The sequence below is a fragment of the Adiantum capillus-veneris genome, chromosome 15, assembly GCF_014529385.1.
Source record: "Adiantum capillus-veneris isolate H3 chromosome 15, ASM1452938v2, whole genome shotgun sequence".
Classification (NCBI taxonomy): Eukaryota; Viridiplantae; Streptophyta; class Polypodiopsida; order Polypodiales; family Pteridaceae; genus Adiantum; species Adiantum capillus-veneris.
Window position 1 is genome coordinate 38,539,309 of NC_140945.1, and position 17,061 is coordinate 38,556,369.

The window sequence follows — 17,061 nt, forward strand, 5'->3', positions numbered from 1 at the left end:
GACCAAATAGTTGTTACCATATACATGTGGTAGTGATGTGTGTGAACACACTAGGACCGCCGGGGCATTTTTTCCCTCTTTAGGAGGTTTTTTCCCCCGTGCATTGTATATACGCCCATCACTCTAGGGCTATCTATCTTTCCATTGCACACTAAGTAACACACTCTCTATTGTGTCCCTTGAGCTTCCTTCGTCTTCTCCAAGCTGTGTGCGTTTCTCTGCAACCCTAATTCCAACAATTGGTATCAGAACAGGTCACGTCCTCCCGGGCTTAGTCGCCAGCTGCTCCAGCACACGCCTGCTCACTTTCTCCGATTTCAATGAGCTTTGGAGAGCGTTCGTAGGTCTGCTCAGAATTTTGATTTGGGCTCATTTCGGCCTCCGTTTCCACTACAGGCAGTACTGCACAGGCTATTTCGTCATTTTGTGTAGAATTTTTGTCAGTGCCGTTTTCTGCATAACAGGTGTCTTATAGTCTTCTATGGTTTGTGCTATGTAGCACAGGTTGTTCCCGCTCCGTTTCTCCTATTTTCGGGCAGTTTTCACATCAGGTGCAGCATTTACCATGGCTGACAACAACAACACAGATGTGTTCAAGATGATTGCTATTGAGGACAGGTTGGATGGGGACAACTACCATATGTGGGCTTATATGATGCAACATGTTCTTGTGTCAAAGGGTGTCTGGAACATTGTTCAGGGCATTGATGTACGTCCTGGTTCTGAGGATGTAGGCGATGTTGAGGATGTTGCAGGTCTTGCTGCAAGGATTGCAGCTGTTAGAGTTGTTTTGCCTATGGCAGAACAAGCTCGTTGGGATGTTAAGGATGCGCACGCTCATGCACTGATTGCGTTGTCTATGAAGCGCACCATTGTTCCTCACATCCGTTCAGCAAAATCTGCAAAACAGGCTTGGGATATTTTAGCAGGTCTTTATGCAAGCCGCAATGAGGCTAAAATTGCTTTACTGCGTAAAGAGCTGGAGTCAAAGATTATGCATGAGGAAGATGATATGGACACTTTCCTTGCTAGTGTCAAGGATATCAATGAGCAGCTTATTTCTGCAGGTGAAGTCATTTCAGACAGTTCCCTTGTGCAGACTGTTCTTGATGCCTTACCAGATTCCTACCAGACTTTTGCTAGTACTTGGAGACTGATGACCCAAGGAAATCCTGAAGTTTTCAAGTTTGATGCATTATGCACATTGCTGTTGCAAGAGTCACTTTTCAGAAAAAACAGGACTAGACAGCGTACAGTTGAACACGCTTTTATTGCTTCTCAAAGAAAGGGTGGTAACAGCAATGCAGCCACTTCTTATGGTTCTGCTGCGAGTGGCAAAAATTCTGTTCCTAATGCTTCTGCTGGCAGCACTTCGTCTGGAAATTCTGGTGATAAGGGCAAAAAGAAGATGCGTTGCCATTATTGTAAATCCAATGATCACTTGATCAAGTCGTGTCCTAAGTTGAAGGCCAAAGAGGCTAAGAAGAAAGAGGGTGGTTCCATTGCAAATGCTGGTTCCACTACAAATGCAGCCATTGTTGAGTCTTCTATGAAATGAGACTGTGTTGCTGATGTTGATGCAGAATGGGCTTTTAGCGCAGAGTGCACTTACAATCCTGTTGTCCATGATGCATGCTTGTCAGTTGCTGCAGATTCACATGTGTGGTATTTCGACAGTGGTGCTACAAAGCACATTACCTCACATCGTGAATTGTTTACCTCTCTCGAGTCTGTCCCTCATGGGAATTCAGTCACTTGTGCCAACAATGCCTCTTATCCAGTTCAGGGAGTTGGAAAGATTGTGCTTACTGCTGCTAATGGCAGTTCTTTCACACTTGTTGATGCACTTTATGTACTTGGGATCAAGAAGAATCTCTTATCTGTATCCGCACTTGCTAGAATTGGACTTGTAGTCAAATTTGTGGATGACAGATGTACAGTTCATGATCTCACTTTTGGTGATGAAATTGTTGCATCTGGGCTTTTGTGCCGTGGGCTGTATAAGCTCACTTTGTATGACAAGTGTGGACAAAACTTTGCAAATGCTGTTGTAGATTCAAGGGCTATTTCAGATGCAAAACTTTGGCATGCACGTTTTGGTCATCTGAATTTTGCCAGTTTGCTGCGTTTGTAGAAATCTGACATGGTTGCTTCTTTGCCACCTCTTGAAGCACCTGTCAAACATGTTTGTGAAGGCTGTATTTTGGGTAAGATGCAGCGTTCTAAGTTTCCAAAGGATGGTTCAGTTCGGGCCACATGCAGGTTGCAGCTTGTGCATAGTGATGTTTGTGGGCCCATGCAAACTCCGTCCTTGGGCAATTACCTGTGCTTTGTGACTTTCATTGATGATTACTCCAGGCATGCATGGGTATTTCCGCTTAAAGCGAAGTCCGAAGTTTTTATGTGCTTCAAACAATTTCTGGCTATGGCTGAAAATGTCTCGAAATGTACTATGGGCACCCTCCGTTCCGATCGAGGGGGGGAGTATATGTCTCATGAATTTAATGCATTTCATGCTTGTTGTGGGATAAAACACCGATATACAGTGCCTTATACACCTAAGCAAAATGGTGTTGCTAAAAGCAAAAACAGGTCACTTACGGAAATGGCACGATGTATGGTCAAAAGTCAAGCTTTACCGCATTCTTTTTGGCTTGAGGCCATTATGTGTGCCACTTATGTACTTAACAGGTGTCCTACGAAAGCTTTGCAGTCTATTACTCCATATGAAGCATGCCATGATAGAAAGCCTTCTATTGAGCACATGCGTGTTTTTGGCTGTTTGGCATATGCTTTGGTGCCACAAGTGCAACGCAGAAAATTGGATGATAAGGATGTCAAATGTATTTTTGTTGGTTATAGTGCTGAAAGCAAAGGTTACAGGTTGTATCATCGGCAAACAAAACGTATTCTGGTTTCTCGGGATGTAGTGTTTGTGGAAGATTCTGTTCAGCCCTTGCTGTCATGTACTAGAGACATTAATGTAAGCTCACAGGACATTTATGACACTTTGTTGCCTCTTTTCAGTGGTGGAAATATGAATGTAAGTTCCAATGAGGCAAATGTACAGCCTATGGGGGTTTTTGAAAATGTTTTAGATCAGCCTATTACTGATGCAGATGTACATGATGTACTTGATGAGGAAAGGGCTCAAAATGAGCAGGCTAGAGGTATGCCAAAATGGCTGGTGCACACTTTGCGTGATAGTAAATTGGATGCACCTTTGTCTAGTCGTACTCGTTCAGGCTCTCGCCATGCATCTTATGCATCAGATTGTTATGCTTTGGCTGTGTCTAGCTTACATGATGTTGAGGAGCCTCTGTCTTTTGATGAAGCACAGATTTCAGAAAATTGGATGGCTGCCATGCAATCTGAATATGATGCACTTATAGAAAATGACACATGGACTTTATGTGATTTGCCTCCTCCTGGCAAAAAGGCCATTGGTACGAAGTGGGTTTACAAGTTGAAACACAAGCCGGATGGTGAGATCGATCGCCATAAGGCTAGACTTGTTGCAAAGGGTTATGCACAGCAAAAAGGCATAGATTATGAAGAAACTTTTGCTCCCACTTGTCGTATGACTACTGTGCGTTTTCTATGTGCATTGGCAGCTCATTTTGGTTGGGATGTACATCAATCAGACATTGTTACTGCTTTCTTGAATGGTGACATATTTGAGGAAGTTTATGTAACGCAGCCTCGCGGTTTTGTCATAAAAGGACAAGAGGACAAAGTGTGCAAATGTAACAAGGCTTTGTATGGGTTGAACCAATCTCCTCGTGCTTGGTATGAGAAAGCTGACACTCATTTGGTCAACCGATGCTTTCAAAACAGTCCAACAGAAAGCACGTTGTATGTAAAGCGTGAGGGTGATGTACTTCTCATTGTGGTTCTTTATGTTGATGATTTGCTGATCATTCGACCAAATGAGAGACATATTGCTGAATTTAAGGCTGATTTGAATGCCACTTTCAAGATGAAAGATTTGGGGTTGTTGCATCATTACTTGGGTATACAGATTAAGCAGTGTGATGGTTGTATTTCCTTGTGTCAGAAAAGTTACATAGAGACATTGCTATGTAAGTTTGGACTTGAGGATTGCAAACCTATTGCCACTCCCATGGAAACAGGTTTGAAGTTGAGTCTACATGATGCTGGTGATCCTGCTGATGTCACTCTTTATCAAAATGCCGTTGGCTGCCTCATTTATGTATGCAACACGAGGCCGGATATTCAGTTTGTAGTCTCACAGGTCAGTAGATTTATGCATAGCCTAGGGTCTAAGCATTGGCAGGCTGTCAAGAGCATTTTCTGTTACCTCAGTGGAACTTTACATCTTGGCTTATTTTATCCCAAGGAGGGATCATTGCTGCCAGACTTACATGCTTTTTCGGACTCAGATTGGGCTGGTTGTTTTGACACGCGAGTGTCCACAAGTGGTTTTTGTTTCATGCTTGGCAGTTCATGTATATCATGGTTGAGCAAGAAGCAACCTATTGTCGCCACTTCGAGTTGTGAGGCTGAGTACATGGCAGTCTTCACAGCTACGGTTGAATGTGTATGGCTCAGACGCCTTATGGCTGATTTGGGTGTTGGACAGGACACTGCCAACACTATCTGACAGTCAGAACGCATTGGCAGTTGCGAGGAACCCAGTTTTTCATGCTCGCACAAAGCACATTGAGGTGCATAACCACTATGTCAGGGAGAGGCTCTTAGCAGGAGAGATCAGCTTGGCTTATGTGCCAACACAGGACAACCTTGCAGATCTTTTCACAAAGGCATTGTCTTGTGAGAAGCTTGAAGCTTTCCGCAAAGCTTTGGGCTTACTCCCCTTTGTGGATTGATCATGTCCTTAGGGCATGGCACTTCCCTTTACTCATGTGCTAGCTCTTGTTCACCGCATCACTCCAGGGGGGATTTGTTACCATATACATATGGTAGTGATGTGTGTGAACACACTAGGACCGCCAAGGCATTTTTTCGCTCTTTAGGAGGTTTTTTCCCCAGTGCATTGTATATACGCCCATCACTCTAGGGCTCTCTATCTTTCCATTGCACACTAAGTAACACACTCTCTATTGTGTGCCTTGAGCTTCCTTCGTCTTCTCCAAGCTATGTGCGTTTCTCTCGAACCCTAATTCCAACAATAGTTGTGCAAATGGGTGTGCAAATGGCTTTACTCTGAGTTCATCTTGTCAACCATTGCTCGAAATAAACTTTTTTCTACAAAATGGGAGAACTTACAAATTTTCGAGGTAAATGGACTATATTGAAGGTTTTAGCACTAAATTCCATAGGTTAGGCTTCCTGTAAGAGACTTGGAAACTCCAAGTCAAGAATCAATCACGACAGCACCAAATAACCACTTCAAAACAGTTCACATTTCACAATAGATTTGCATTGGCCCCGACGGAGTTCCGTGCCTAGAGATATTGGCCCCAAAGACTGGCGCACCTTTCGGTATTTCTTTTTGTATTAATCTGTTCAAAGTACAAGAGTGGTTCGGGTCTCACACTCAGACTCTGCGTCCAGATGCTCTGCAGAGTGGGAGCCCAATCCACTTATTTAATGTTTACAAGGGATGCCAAAAGAAGAGCCCCAAAAGCTTAAATAAAGCATGGGTTCTTTTCTCTCACAAGCTCTCTCTAGAGCTTTCAAATTTTTAAAGCAAAAGAATTCTCTCTCTCTCTCTCTCTCTCTCTCTCTCTCTCTCTCTCTCTCTCTCTCTCTCTCTCTCTCTCTCTCTCTCTCTCTCTCTCTCTCTCTCTCTCTCTCTCTCTCAAATTGCGTGGAGAAAAGCAATTGTCGTAGATTGTGCCACAAAAAGCGGATTCTGCAGTATGATGCCACGTCATTAGATCTCCGCAAATTTCGAGTTCAACCCTGCTACCCTAGGGTTATGGTTTTTGCTATTTAGGGTTTTTGACAGATTTTAAGGTTTGCAGGTTTTAGGGTTATGGTTTCCGGAATTAGGGTTTTTCGAATGCTCTCGGACAGCCACGTCATCATTTTGTGACATACCCCCCTCTTGAAATCATTGTGATCGCCCTCGATTATGCCTGCCAAAAAAAAAAGAGGCCATAAACCGTCTTAGCAGACACTGGCTGTTAGTACCTACGTACTAGGAACACACATCTAGTACATGTACCAATTGACAGTCACATCGCATGACATCACAGGACATCACTAGACATCACAAGACATCACATGACATTCAACATTCATTCGGATCTTAGACCATGATTTATCAGCGATGTAGTTAGCAATCGCATCTAGATCCAGTCGGGACCTCATCGATGTCCGGTTGACTAACCCCTATTGCAACCATGTCTATTCGACATCAATCAGACCAAAATGCTGCAGTCATTTCGTCTATCAATTCCTGCACTTAAAAAGAAGTCGAGAACAAATGAGTATCATATTCAGGAATTCCATTTCATAAAGTCATACAGCAAAATACTGTCAGCTTTCAGTATCCCTGAAGCTCAAAGAGACATCAATGACTCTAGTATCAAAATCAAGGCATCTGTTGACAAAGGAGCAGAGTAACTCCCCTCTTGTGTATCCCACTACACCAGATCTCCGGCCAAACTGAATTCTGGGTTCCATTTGGAGTAGACTATGCTAAACCCAAAGCCTCGAGGTAAAGTTTCACAATCTGAGGAGTATCTGCTAGGTCCTCCTCCTCCATCCAATTTGCATCCAATGCAGGATAGTTCATGAACTTAACCAAGAACCGCCTTCGGACTTTACCTTTATTCTTCGTATCCTTATGTGCCAAAATCTATTCAGGAAGAAGGATCTCCTCGTTTTCTTCCACTTCGGGTTGCTCATCAGGCTCCCCATCATCAAGCACATCACCTTTGAAAGGTTTCAAGAGACTCACATGAAATTGTGAATCCTCCAAGTATCAGGCAGTTTCAGTCAAAAGGAGACATCATTTATCTTTTCAGAGATCTAGAAAGGTCCCTAGTATCACATACTAAGCTTTGAAAAAAGCCTCTCCTTTCTCTTTTTCTTTCTCAGGCATGCCTTCTCAAAACGTAAGAGCACCCAATCATCCTCCTTCAATTTCAAGTCGCGACCATGGCGATCCGCTGCCTTTTTCTATCGTTCTTGAGATTTCTGCAAAGCCTCGTGAACCTTGGCAAAAGCCGTATCTAAGTCTCGCGTATATTCATCCGCTTCAAAAATCTTATCTTTCGTGCTTAGGAAGGGTGGAACCTTCGCAACACCTTCAATAATCTCAAATGGTGCCTTCCCTGTCGAAGAGTGTATCGTGTTATTGTAGGCAAATTCCACCAAAGGCAAGTACTTTTCCCATTGAGTCTTCTGATCCGAGATATAAGACTTCAATAAATCTAAAACCATTGAATTGGCAATCTCAGATTGCCCATCAGTCTGCGGGTGGAACGATGAAGAGAACTGCAACCGCGTGCCAATGTTCTCCCAAATTGCCTTCCAAAATAAACTCGTAAATATGGGGTCTCTATCGAAGACAATCGTCTCAGGCATGCCATGTAATCTGAAAATCTGGGCCACAAACAGTCTCGCTAAGTGATTCGGCTTGACTTTTTTCTTCACTGGAATGAAAAATGAGTCTGTTTGCTAAATCTGTTAATAACAGTCCAGATACCATCGTGACCACTCTGTGTTCTCGGGAGATCAAAAATGAAATCCATTGCAATACTTTCCCAGGTGCGGGTGGGTATGGGTAAAGGCTGTAACAATCCCTGCGCTTTATGTCTGTCAAACTTGACCTTCTGGCAACAGCACACAAACTCTTCCACATCCTTCTTGAGTCTTGACCAAAAGAAGTATCTCTCTACCCCTTTCATGGTGGTAGCAATGTCGCGATGACCCGTAAAAGGTGGACAGTGGCATTCAATCATAACCTTTTCCCTCAATGGCTGTGTAACGCACAACATGGTTTTTCTTAGCCATCCCGAATGGTATATCCCGCTACTGTCTCCCCATCCCGTATCCGTGTGAAAACGTCTGCAAAATCTATATCTGTGGCATACTGGTCGACCATATCCTCGAAGCTCCTATGATGGATCGCGGAAATAGCCAGAACCAACGGCTTCCGAGACAAAGCATCTGCTACCACATTCTTTTGTCCCTGCACATGGACAATCTGGAAGTGAAACTGTGACAAAATGTTCGCCCACCGCATTTGCTTTTTTGAAAGCTGCTTCTGTGACAAGAAGTAGCGTAAACTCTGATGGTTTGTAAAGACAATAAAATACGCTCCGAGTAGGTAATGCCGCCACTAAGTAAGAGCATGGATAACCGCCAAAAGCTCTTTCTCATAATCTATGTTGTCATTTCTGGCCTTGAGAACAATCGGCTCTCGTAAGCAATGGCATGGCCTTCTTGCATTAAGACCGCACCCAGACAACGACCACAAGCATCACAATATACTTCAAATGACTTCTGCAAGTTCGGCAAAGTCAAAACTGGTTCCGTAGTCAATTTCTCTTTCGATGTCTGAAAGGCAATCACCGCCTGTAGTACGAACACAGTCCCAAGAAGCTTCTAACTTCATGGACATTCTTCAAATCGGGCCAATCGCGATAGTCTCTATCTTGGCCGGATCCATTTGCACTCCTGCTTGCTGCTAAGACAATGTGTCCCAAAAAGTGTATCTTTGGTGTTAAGTATGGAGCCTGATTTACCCTTGTAATTTTCTGTGGTAAAAGCGCACATTTGTAAGGCCCCCATTATGAGGAGAAGCCATCGTGCGTGAAGGAAAATCACTCACTGGAAACCAAAATTTTCACGGACAAGAATCAGGGGCAACTTTAAAGGCCTCGGGGGCGGAGGCCCCCGAGACTTTTTTTTTCACCGGAATATTATGGCCGGACGGCGGCCGGAAAGTGGTCGGAAAACAACCGGTCGGTTGGCCGGTGGCCGGTAGTCAATGGTCGATGGCCGGTGGTCGGATGTCAATGGCCGGTGGTCGGTGGTCGGAAGTCAATGGCCGGTGGCCGGTGGCCGAATTCAAAAGCGGACTTGTCTTCTCAAGGGCGGCCACACATGGGCGGATTGGAGGGTCCGATTTGCACTTATTCGCACAAGGGCGGCTACACATGGCTATCTCTCATAAGAGAGGGCAGTCCTTTTGGCCTATAAAAGGAGGCCATTTCTACACACATTTCATAGTGTGAAGTTGATGCAACAAGGTGAGTGTGAGGTGGTGAGAGTGAAGCAAGGCGTGAGCTCCATTAAGGGTATAATCCCTTTGTAAATTACTTCTTGTTTTGAAGTACTAAAGCCATTGTGTGGCTGCTTTCCCGTGGACGTAGCCCACATTGGGTGAACCACGTATATCGTGTGTACTCTCTCTCTCTCTCTCTCTCTCTCTCTCTCTCTCTCTCTCTCTCTCTCTCTCTACTCTATAATCTCGTGTATGTAAATTTGTCTCTCTCCATTAAGTAATCTACTCAATTATCTATTTAGCTACGTCTTATTTCCTAACAACTGGTATCAGAGCAAGGTTTGCTCGTAGCTAAATTATCTCAAGGAAAGAATTCCTTGAATTGAGTGGGAGTTATGGCGGAGGAAGGGAAGCTCAAGATTGAGAAGTTCAACGGCAAAAACTACCAACATTGGAAGATGCAGATTGAAGACTATCTCTACCAGAAGAACCTCTATTTGCCACTAGGCGGTCTTGCGAAGAATCCCGCAACAATGGCAGATGAAGCATGGATTGTCCTTGATCGAAAGGCACTGGGAACAATCCGGTTAAGCTTGGCGTCAACGGTGGCCTTCAATGTTTCGGAGATGAAGACCACGGAGGACTTGATGAAGTCACTTGATGACTTCTATGAGAAACCATCGGCATCCAATAAGGTATTTCTTATGAAGCGTTTGTTCAATCTAAAGATGGCAGAGAATGGTTCAGTTGCAGAACACCTAAATGACTTTAACACAAACATACGTCAACTTCGATCAGTGAAAATCAATTTCGATGACGAAGTGCGAGCTCTCCTTATACTATCATCTCTACCGGATAGTTGGGACAGCCTTGTGATGGCTGTAAGTAATTCTATCTCTGGCACAAATACTCTTAAGTTTGATGATGTTGTGGGTGTTCTCCTAAGCGAGGAAATGCGAAGGAGAAGCACAGGAGAATCATCAAGTGCTACACTATCAGTGGAAACAAGAGGAAGGCTTAAGGAGAGGTTCAAAAACTAAAAGGGTCGTGATCGCTCAAGGCGGAGCAAGTCACGCACAAAGTCAGTTCTTGAATGTTGGAACTACGGCAAGAAAGGCCACGTCAAGAAGGATTGCTGGTCCAAGAAGAAGAAGGAGACAGAGTCTCAAGACAACAAGCCAACATCGAAGGCCAATGTGGCAGGTAAAGTAGAGCAAGATGCTCTAATTCTCTCATTAAACAATGTGTCTAATTCCTGGATAGTAGATTCCGGGGCTTCATTCCATGCGACACCACACAAGCAACATTTCCAAGACTACACCAAAGGTAATTTTGGGTATGTATACTTGGGAGATGATGAAGCTTGTGAGATTGTCGGCAAAGGTACAGTTTCTGTCAAAACTGCTAACGGAAATGAATGGAAGCTTAAAGATGTTAGGCATGTTCCTTCTCTTCGCAAAAATTTGATCTCTACAGGACAATTGGACGATGAAGGTCACAACATTGCATTCGGAAACAAACGGTGGAAGATCTCAAAGGGATCTTTGGTGGTTGCCAAGGGTGAAAAAGTCGGTACACTTTACTTGTGTACTGTTAGCACGCAACCTTCAGCTTGTGCAGCAACTACAGAAGTTGACAGTGCGGTGTGGCACTACCGACTTGGGCATATGAGTGCCAAAGCAATGCAAATCCTTCAAACAAAGAAGCTTCTACCAGGTTTGAAAGAAGTGGACTTAGAGTTCTGTGAAGATTGTGTTTATGGTAAACAAAAGAGGGTAAAATTTCAAAAATCAGGAAATGAAAGAAAAAATAAAAAACTTGAGTTGGTTCATTCTGATGTTTGGGGTCCTGCAAGTACACCATCACTTGGTGGCTCATTGTACTATGTAACATTCATAGACGATGCGACTAGAAAAACATGGGTTTATGTCATGAAGAATAAATCCGATGTATTTTCCATATTTCAAAGGTGGAAAGCCTTTGTGGAGAATGAAACATGTACCAAGGTTAAATGCCTCAGATCCGACAATGGAGGCGAATATTGCAGCCAAGCTGTTGAAAACTTTTGTGCTAGCAATGGCATTCGGAGGCAAAGGACAACCCCAAGGACACCTCAACAAAATGGGATTTCGGAAAGGATGAACAGGACAATCATGGAACGAGCACGAAGCATGCGGCTACATGCAGGCCTACCGCTTGAGCTTTGGGCGGAAGCTGTAAGTACGTCTGTGTACTTAATCAATCGGTCACCCTCAACGGCATTGGATGGGGGAGTTCCAGAAGAGGCATGGACAGGTAAACAGGTGAATTATGCATTTCTCAAAGTGTTTGGGTGTGAGGCTTTCATGCACATAGATAGAAGCCTAAGATCAAAGCTAGATGCAAAGTCCAAAAAGTGTTTCTTCATTGGCTATGGAGAAGGAGACTTTGGGTATCGCCTATGGAATCCTGAAGATGGTAAAATCTTAAGGAGTAGGGATGTAATTTTTAACGAACAAAATATGTACAAAGATTACTTGGAAAGAAAACAAACAAAAGAAACAGGTGATGAGTACATGGAGCTTGAGGACGGTGAAGACTAAAGGACTGCAAACGGTGACAATGTGCAACAACGTCAACCAAATGAGGAGCCTCAACCTATTCCCCGAAGATCTACAAGAGCAAGTAGACCTCCAGAAAGGTTTGTTCCTTCCTTCAACCATCTCTTGATCTCAGATTCTGGAGAGCCCGAATCATATGAAGAAGCTATGCAACATGAATCCAAAGAAGAATGGACGAAGAGCATGCAAGTGGAGATGGACTCACTACATCGCAACCAAACATGGGAGTTGGTTGAGTTGCCTAAAGGTAAGCGAGCACTTCAAAACAAATGGGTGTACAAGCTAAAGGAAGAAGAAGGTAGGAAGAAAAGGTACAAGTCTACGCTTGTGGTAAAAGGTTTTTCTCAAAAGAAAGGTATTGACTTCAATGAAATATTTTCTTCTGTTATAAAAATGAACTCAATTAGGCTTGTCTTAAGCCTTGTGGCTGCTCATGATCTAAATCTCGAGCAAATGGATGTAAATACGGCATTCCCTCACGGTGACTTAGAGGAGGAAATCTACATGCTTCAACCAAAGGGGTATGAAGTAAAAGGTAAGGAGAAAATGGTTTGCAGATTAAAAAAGAGCTTGTATGGTTTAAAGAAAGCATCAAGACAATGGTACTTGAAGTTTGATCGATGGATGTTGGATCATGGATTCACAAGATGCAACTCGGATCACTGCGTCTACACGGAGAATTTGGGAGATGGGAAATTCATCATCTTAATGTTGTATGTTGATGACATGTTGATTGCAAGTGCTAACATGCAGGACATCAAAGACCTAAAAGAGGAGCTGTCCAAATCTTTTTCAATGAAAGATTTAGGTGCTACAAAGAGGATACTTGGTATGAAAATATCAAGGGACAGGACGAAGAAGACAATAAAGCTATCTCAAGAAGATTACATCAAGAAGGTACTAGAAAGGTTTGCAATGCAAAATGCAAAACCAGTTTCTACACCTTTGGCTGGTCATTTTAAACTAACGAAGGATATGTGTCCAAAGACACAAGAGGAGATAGCCTATATGTCTAAAGTTCCATATGCTGCAGCGGTAGGTTCTCTAATGTATGCTATGGTCTGAACAAGGCCAGACATTGCACATGCAGTGGGAGTTGTGAGTAGGTTCATGGACAACCCAGGTAAAGAGCATTGGCAAGCTGTGAAATGGATACTTAGGTATCTAAAAGGGACAACAACAAATGCTTTGTATTTTGGAGGAACTGATATTTTTCTAGAAGGGTATGCTGATGCAGATATGGCAGGTGACAAAGATACTCAAAGGAGCACTACTAGCTATGTGTTCACGGTTGGAGGCACAGCAGTAAGCTGGGCTTCAAAGCTGCAGAAAGTGGTTTCACTTTCTACCACGGAAGCAGAGTATGTAGCAATGACGGAGGCAAGCAAAGAAATTCTGTGGCTTCACAGATTCTTAGAAGAGCTTGGATTCAAACAAGACAATTGTGTCTTGTACAGTGATAGCCAAAGCACTATCCATCTTGCGAAGAACTCAGCCTTTCATTCAAGGACAAAGCATATTGAGGTGAGATATCACTTCATACGCACTCACTACAAGAGGTTGTGTGCTCTTGTGACGCTGTTAGCGACGGAAATACACTGGGTTTTTATAACCCCCGGCGTCGCTAAAACCGTCGCTACGAGAGCGTCGCTATATACGTCGCTATGTGCGTCGCTATAAGCGTCGCTATATAGCGACGTTAATAGTGACGCTCATAGCGACGGTTATAGCGACGTTTACACAGAAGACTATAGCAACGCTACAGAGCCATAAATAGCGACGCTTATAGCGACGCCCGAGAGAATTTTTTTTTGGTGGCAGGGCATTGAATGCCCTGCCACCCATCACCATATTGTACTTGATTCACTTTTTAAAAAAAGTGCAAGGGTAGATAATAGACCCAAAATAGTCACCCACAAGATGTAGTGTTTGCAAAATTGACAATTGTACACATCATAGGCAAAATGAATTGATTGGAAAATGTAATAATGACAATTGTACAACATCATAGGCATAAAGAATTGATTGGCAAAAGGAACTGCGGTGACAAATGTAATAATATACATGGTTCAAAAAGACGTATAAAATCCGTCTCATGATACATAAGCTATGAGAAACCCTAAACTAATGCTATCTAGCTACGGCTAAACTGACGTCGTCTAGTCAGACGTCTCATCGCGTCCAAGCGGCGTATCTGTCGGATTCTGCAAAAAAAGACAATAAGACAGCTTTCAGTAAGTATAAACATATAACGACATTTATAAAACAATACAAAAAATAAAAAAGAGTAAACCCTAATACTAACCATGCCGCCGCGAGAACTGAGAATGTCCATCAAGGCGTTTAAGCCCTTCCTGCCTGCGTACTCGCGCTCGTACGGTGTGGGATCACGTCCTGTCATCGACCACTGTCAAAACATACAAAGATTTCATTATGTTAGAATTAAAAATCTCAGAAACCCTAAACTATCGAACATAAAGAGCAATGTGAAAACACATACAAAATCGGCCTCAAATGATGCCCATCCACCGCTCCCCAAGTGGTGCGAGCTCCCTGCCTCTACTCGCGCTCTGGTTGCATCCTTTCGTTGCTTCCACTTGTCGGGATTCTCGCGCGCTGCTTTCTTCGCATTCTTCCAATCTTCTTTGGCCAGCCAATCTGGCCTGTTCCACCCATTCTTGATTGCTTTTTGCACTTCGGAACGCTTGTGTTTGCAGTATTCGCGCATTCGAATCTTCATCAGGTCTTCATTGAAGCGTTGATCCCGTGTTGGAACGGGAAACTCATCATGAAGTATGCTGATGACTCTGTTTTTTAAATCACTTGGTACTTCACTCCATTTGTTTAGTATGTAGTGTCTAAACAGCTGAGAGCAAAGACCACGCATGCGCGAGATCACCTTCTTGCCTTCATCATCCATGATGATGCCGCCGCTGAAGTCGATGGAGTAAGACAAGCCCTCTGGCCGGTGACGCGTGAACCTGGGTGTCCCGGTAGGGGTCTCTAGCGGCGTGTCGATGGGGGTACGGACGTCAGGTGTCTCCACCGGCGTCTGGGCCCCGAAGCGAGGAGTGTCGAGTGGGGTGGCTCCTGGCGGAGTAGGTAGAGGTGTGTAGCTTCTAGGAACAGTCAGCCGTGCAAAACCTGGCGTAGATGGCGATGCTGTGGCTAGTGTGGGGGCGGGCAAAGAAGGGGAGGGTAAAGAGCCTCGTCGAACACGAGACGGTGTGGAGGCATCGGTGGCGGAATCCCCACAACAACCGCCACCGCCACCACTAGAGCGCCGGTGTCTAGACGAGTGTGAAGCTCGTCTCGTCGACGCCGAAGCTTCGGAGCGCACCGAATGCTCCGAAAGAGAGGGAGATGTGGATGGAGTAGGAACGCGCGATGATGCGCCAGAGCGATGACGCTCCACGTACCACTGTCTCTGCTGCGGTGACAAAGAAGAAAGAAACTCCTCATCATCCATACCTGCATTAAACACACGAATATTTAAACTTAATATTGAATGAATAGAGTAGACAATGACGCAAAGACCATTAAATACAATGACGTAATGACGCATATAAATACAATGACGCAATGAATTGAGTGATAGAAGAGGCAAGTCGAAAACTCAGAATTTTCAATCAAAAGATGTGAGCGCGAGTAGAAAAGAGCGTTATACACCATGGAAGGTACTTAGAGAGCCAGAGCTTTTACAACACGGAGCAAAATTGTTCAAATACAATATTTGTGGCTTTAAGAGATCTCTCTCTCATCCTCGCATAACTCAGCATAACTTCCTATATCTATATAGAGCTCTCCGTTTAAACACATATCCTCTGTTTCATTTTGTAGCTCCTCTGCATGCACCCCATATAGAGTAGTAGCATCTTGATGCTCGTCTGGCACCACCGCAGCGGCTTCTGATTGAGAATCTTCTCTGATCTCCTCCATTGATGTCGTTGTGATTGGCACATGGTAGCCTTCATACGTCCTTGCACTACGAGGGGCTACCTCTATGACGTACCACCAGTTTGATGTAGACTTTGTAGGATGAAATATTACCTGCCAGAGCCACATAACTTACATGAGAGCTTTCAAGCACATAACTTGTAAAAGGGGGATGTTAACTATTTACATACTTACTTGTTCACAATGCTCAGGTAGTACGAAAGTGTCTCTTAGGTCACTCCATTTCTTAGTAGAATCCACCTCAAGAAAACCAGACTCTCCTCTACGCACAGTAGCGTTGCGACCCTCCATGATTATCTTGAACCATTGCACGTCGAACAAGTCGACAAAAAATCCTCTGTAATCGATCCTCAAAATCTCTTGCAGCGTGCCGAAGTAAGTGAGTTCCGCCACCACAGGATCTGCATCAGAGGAACGTCGTCGACTAGACTGTTCAAATTTTGCCATGATTCCACAATCTTGAGTAAAACGCTTTTTGTCGATTCGTTCCACCCTAAAATGTCGACCTTTACACCATGTTGTTGTGTATGACTTATAATACAACGAACAAAGATTATGAGTGGCCGTTCAAACGTTTATAAATAAAGTCACTTGCTAGTCGTACATTGCAAACTTACCTTGGTCGTGCAACCCCGAGAGTACTCCCACTCTTCTTCAGTCACTTCGTCACCGCATTGTTGTGCGCTTTTCAATTGGTTGTGCAACCATCTTAAGCTCATGAAGGTTGGTAGGCTCTCCAGAACCGCTGGATAGTGCATCGGTGGTCGTCTTCCCCATCTCCACTCGATTCGTGCCCTTTGTCGCTCTTGCTTTGCATCCTCATATTGTGAAATCCACTTTTGCATCACTGGATTGTGAAGCATGCAAAATCGGTTGATTTTAGCCTCTAGATCTTCCGTCATCTTCTTCTCAACACCGAGATTGCACATGACAATCCCAGATATGCGCTCATCATCTATGGTTCGCCATAGCGTGTCCCGGGATTTATCAAATCCGTCTAGCCACTCTCCAATGTACACTAGGGACTCTGATACCAACCAACCTTCTGCCATGCTACCCTCCGGACGTGCCTTTTGACGCACATATCCCTTAAGCGTTTTCATGAAACGCTCTAAGAAGAACATCCATCTGGAATGAACTGTGCCAGCTATTTCCACCTCATCAACTATGTGAACAAGAAGATGCACCTGAATGGTTAGCATTGTAGTAGGAAAATGTTTCTCAAATATCATTGCTGCATATACATTTACAGTTTATTTAGTTTGGCGAATGGTATGGAGTCTACGTTGATCTCCTTTTGTGAGATCCATTGCACCAGCTTTGCAAGTTTGTAGATTG

The 17,061-nt window shown here is 43.9% G+C and overlaps 1 protein-coding gene across 1 annotated transcript; it reads right to left on the reverse strand.

Moving 5' to 3' along the window:
* Positions 1-4,283: 4,283 nt before the first annotated feature.
* On the reverse strand, positions 4,284-15,235 carry LOC147440545 (uncharacterized). Its single transcript, XM_086483311.1, has 3 exons — positions 14,267-15,235; positions 14,072-14,173; positions 4,284-4,298 (listed from the first exon to the last, which is right to left on the reverse strand). Exons 1-3 carry the CDS (start codon positions 15,233-15,235, stop codon positions 4,284-4,286), a joined length of 1,086 nt encoding a protein of 361 aa, XP_086339437.1.
* Positions 15,236-17,061: the final 1,826 nt, after the last annotated feature.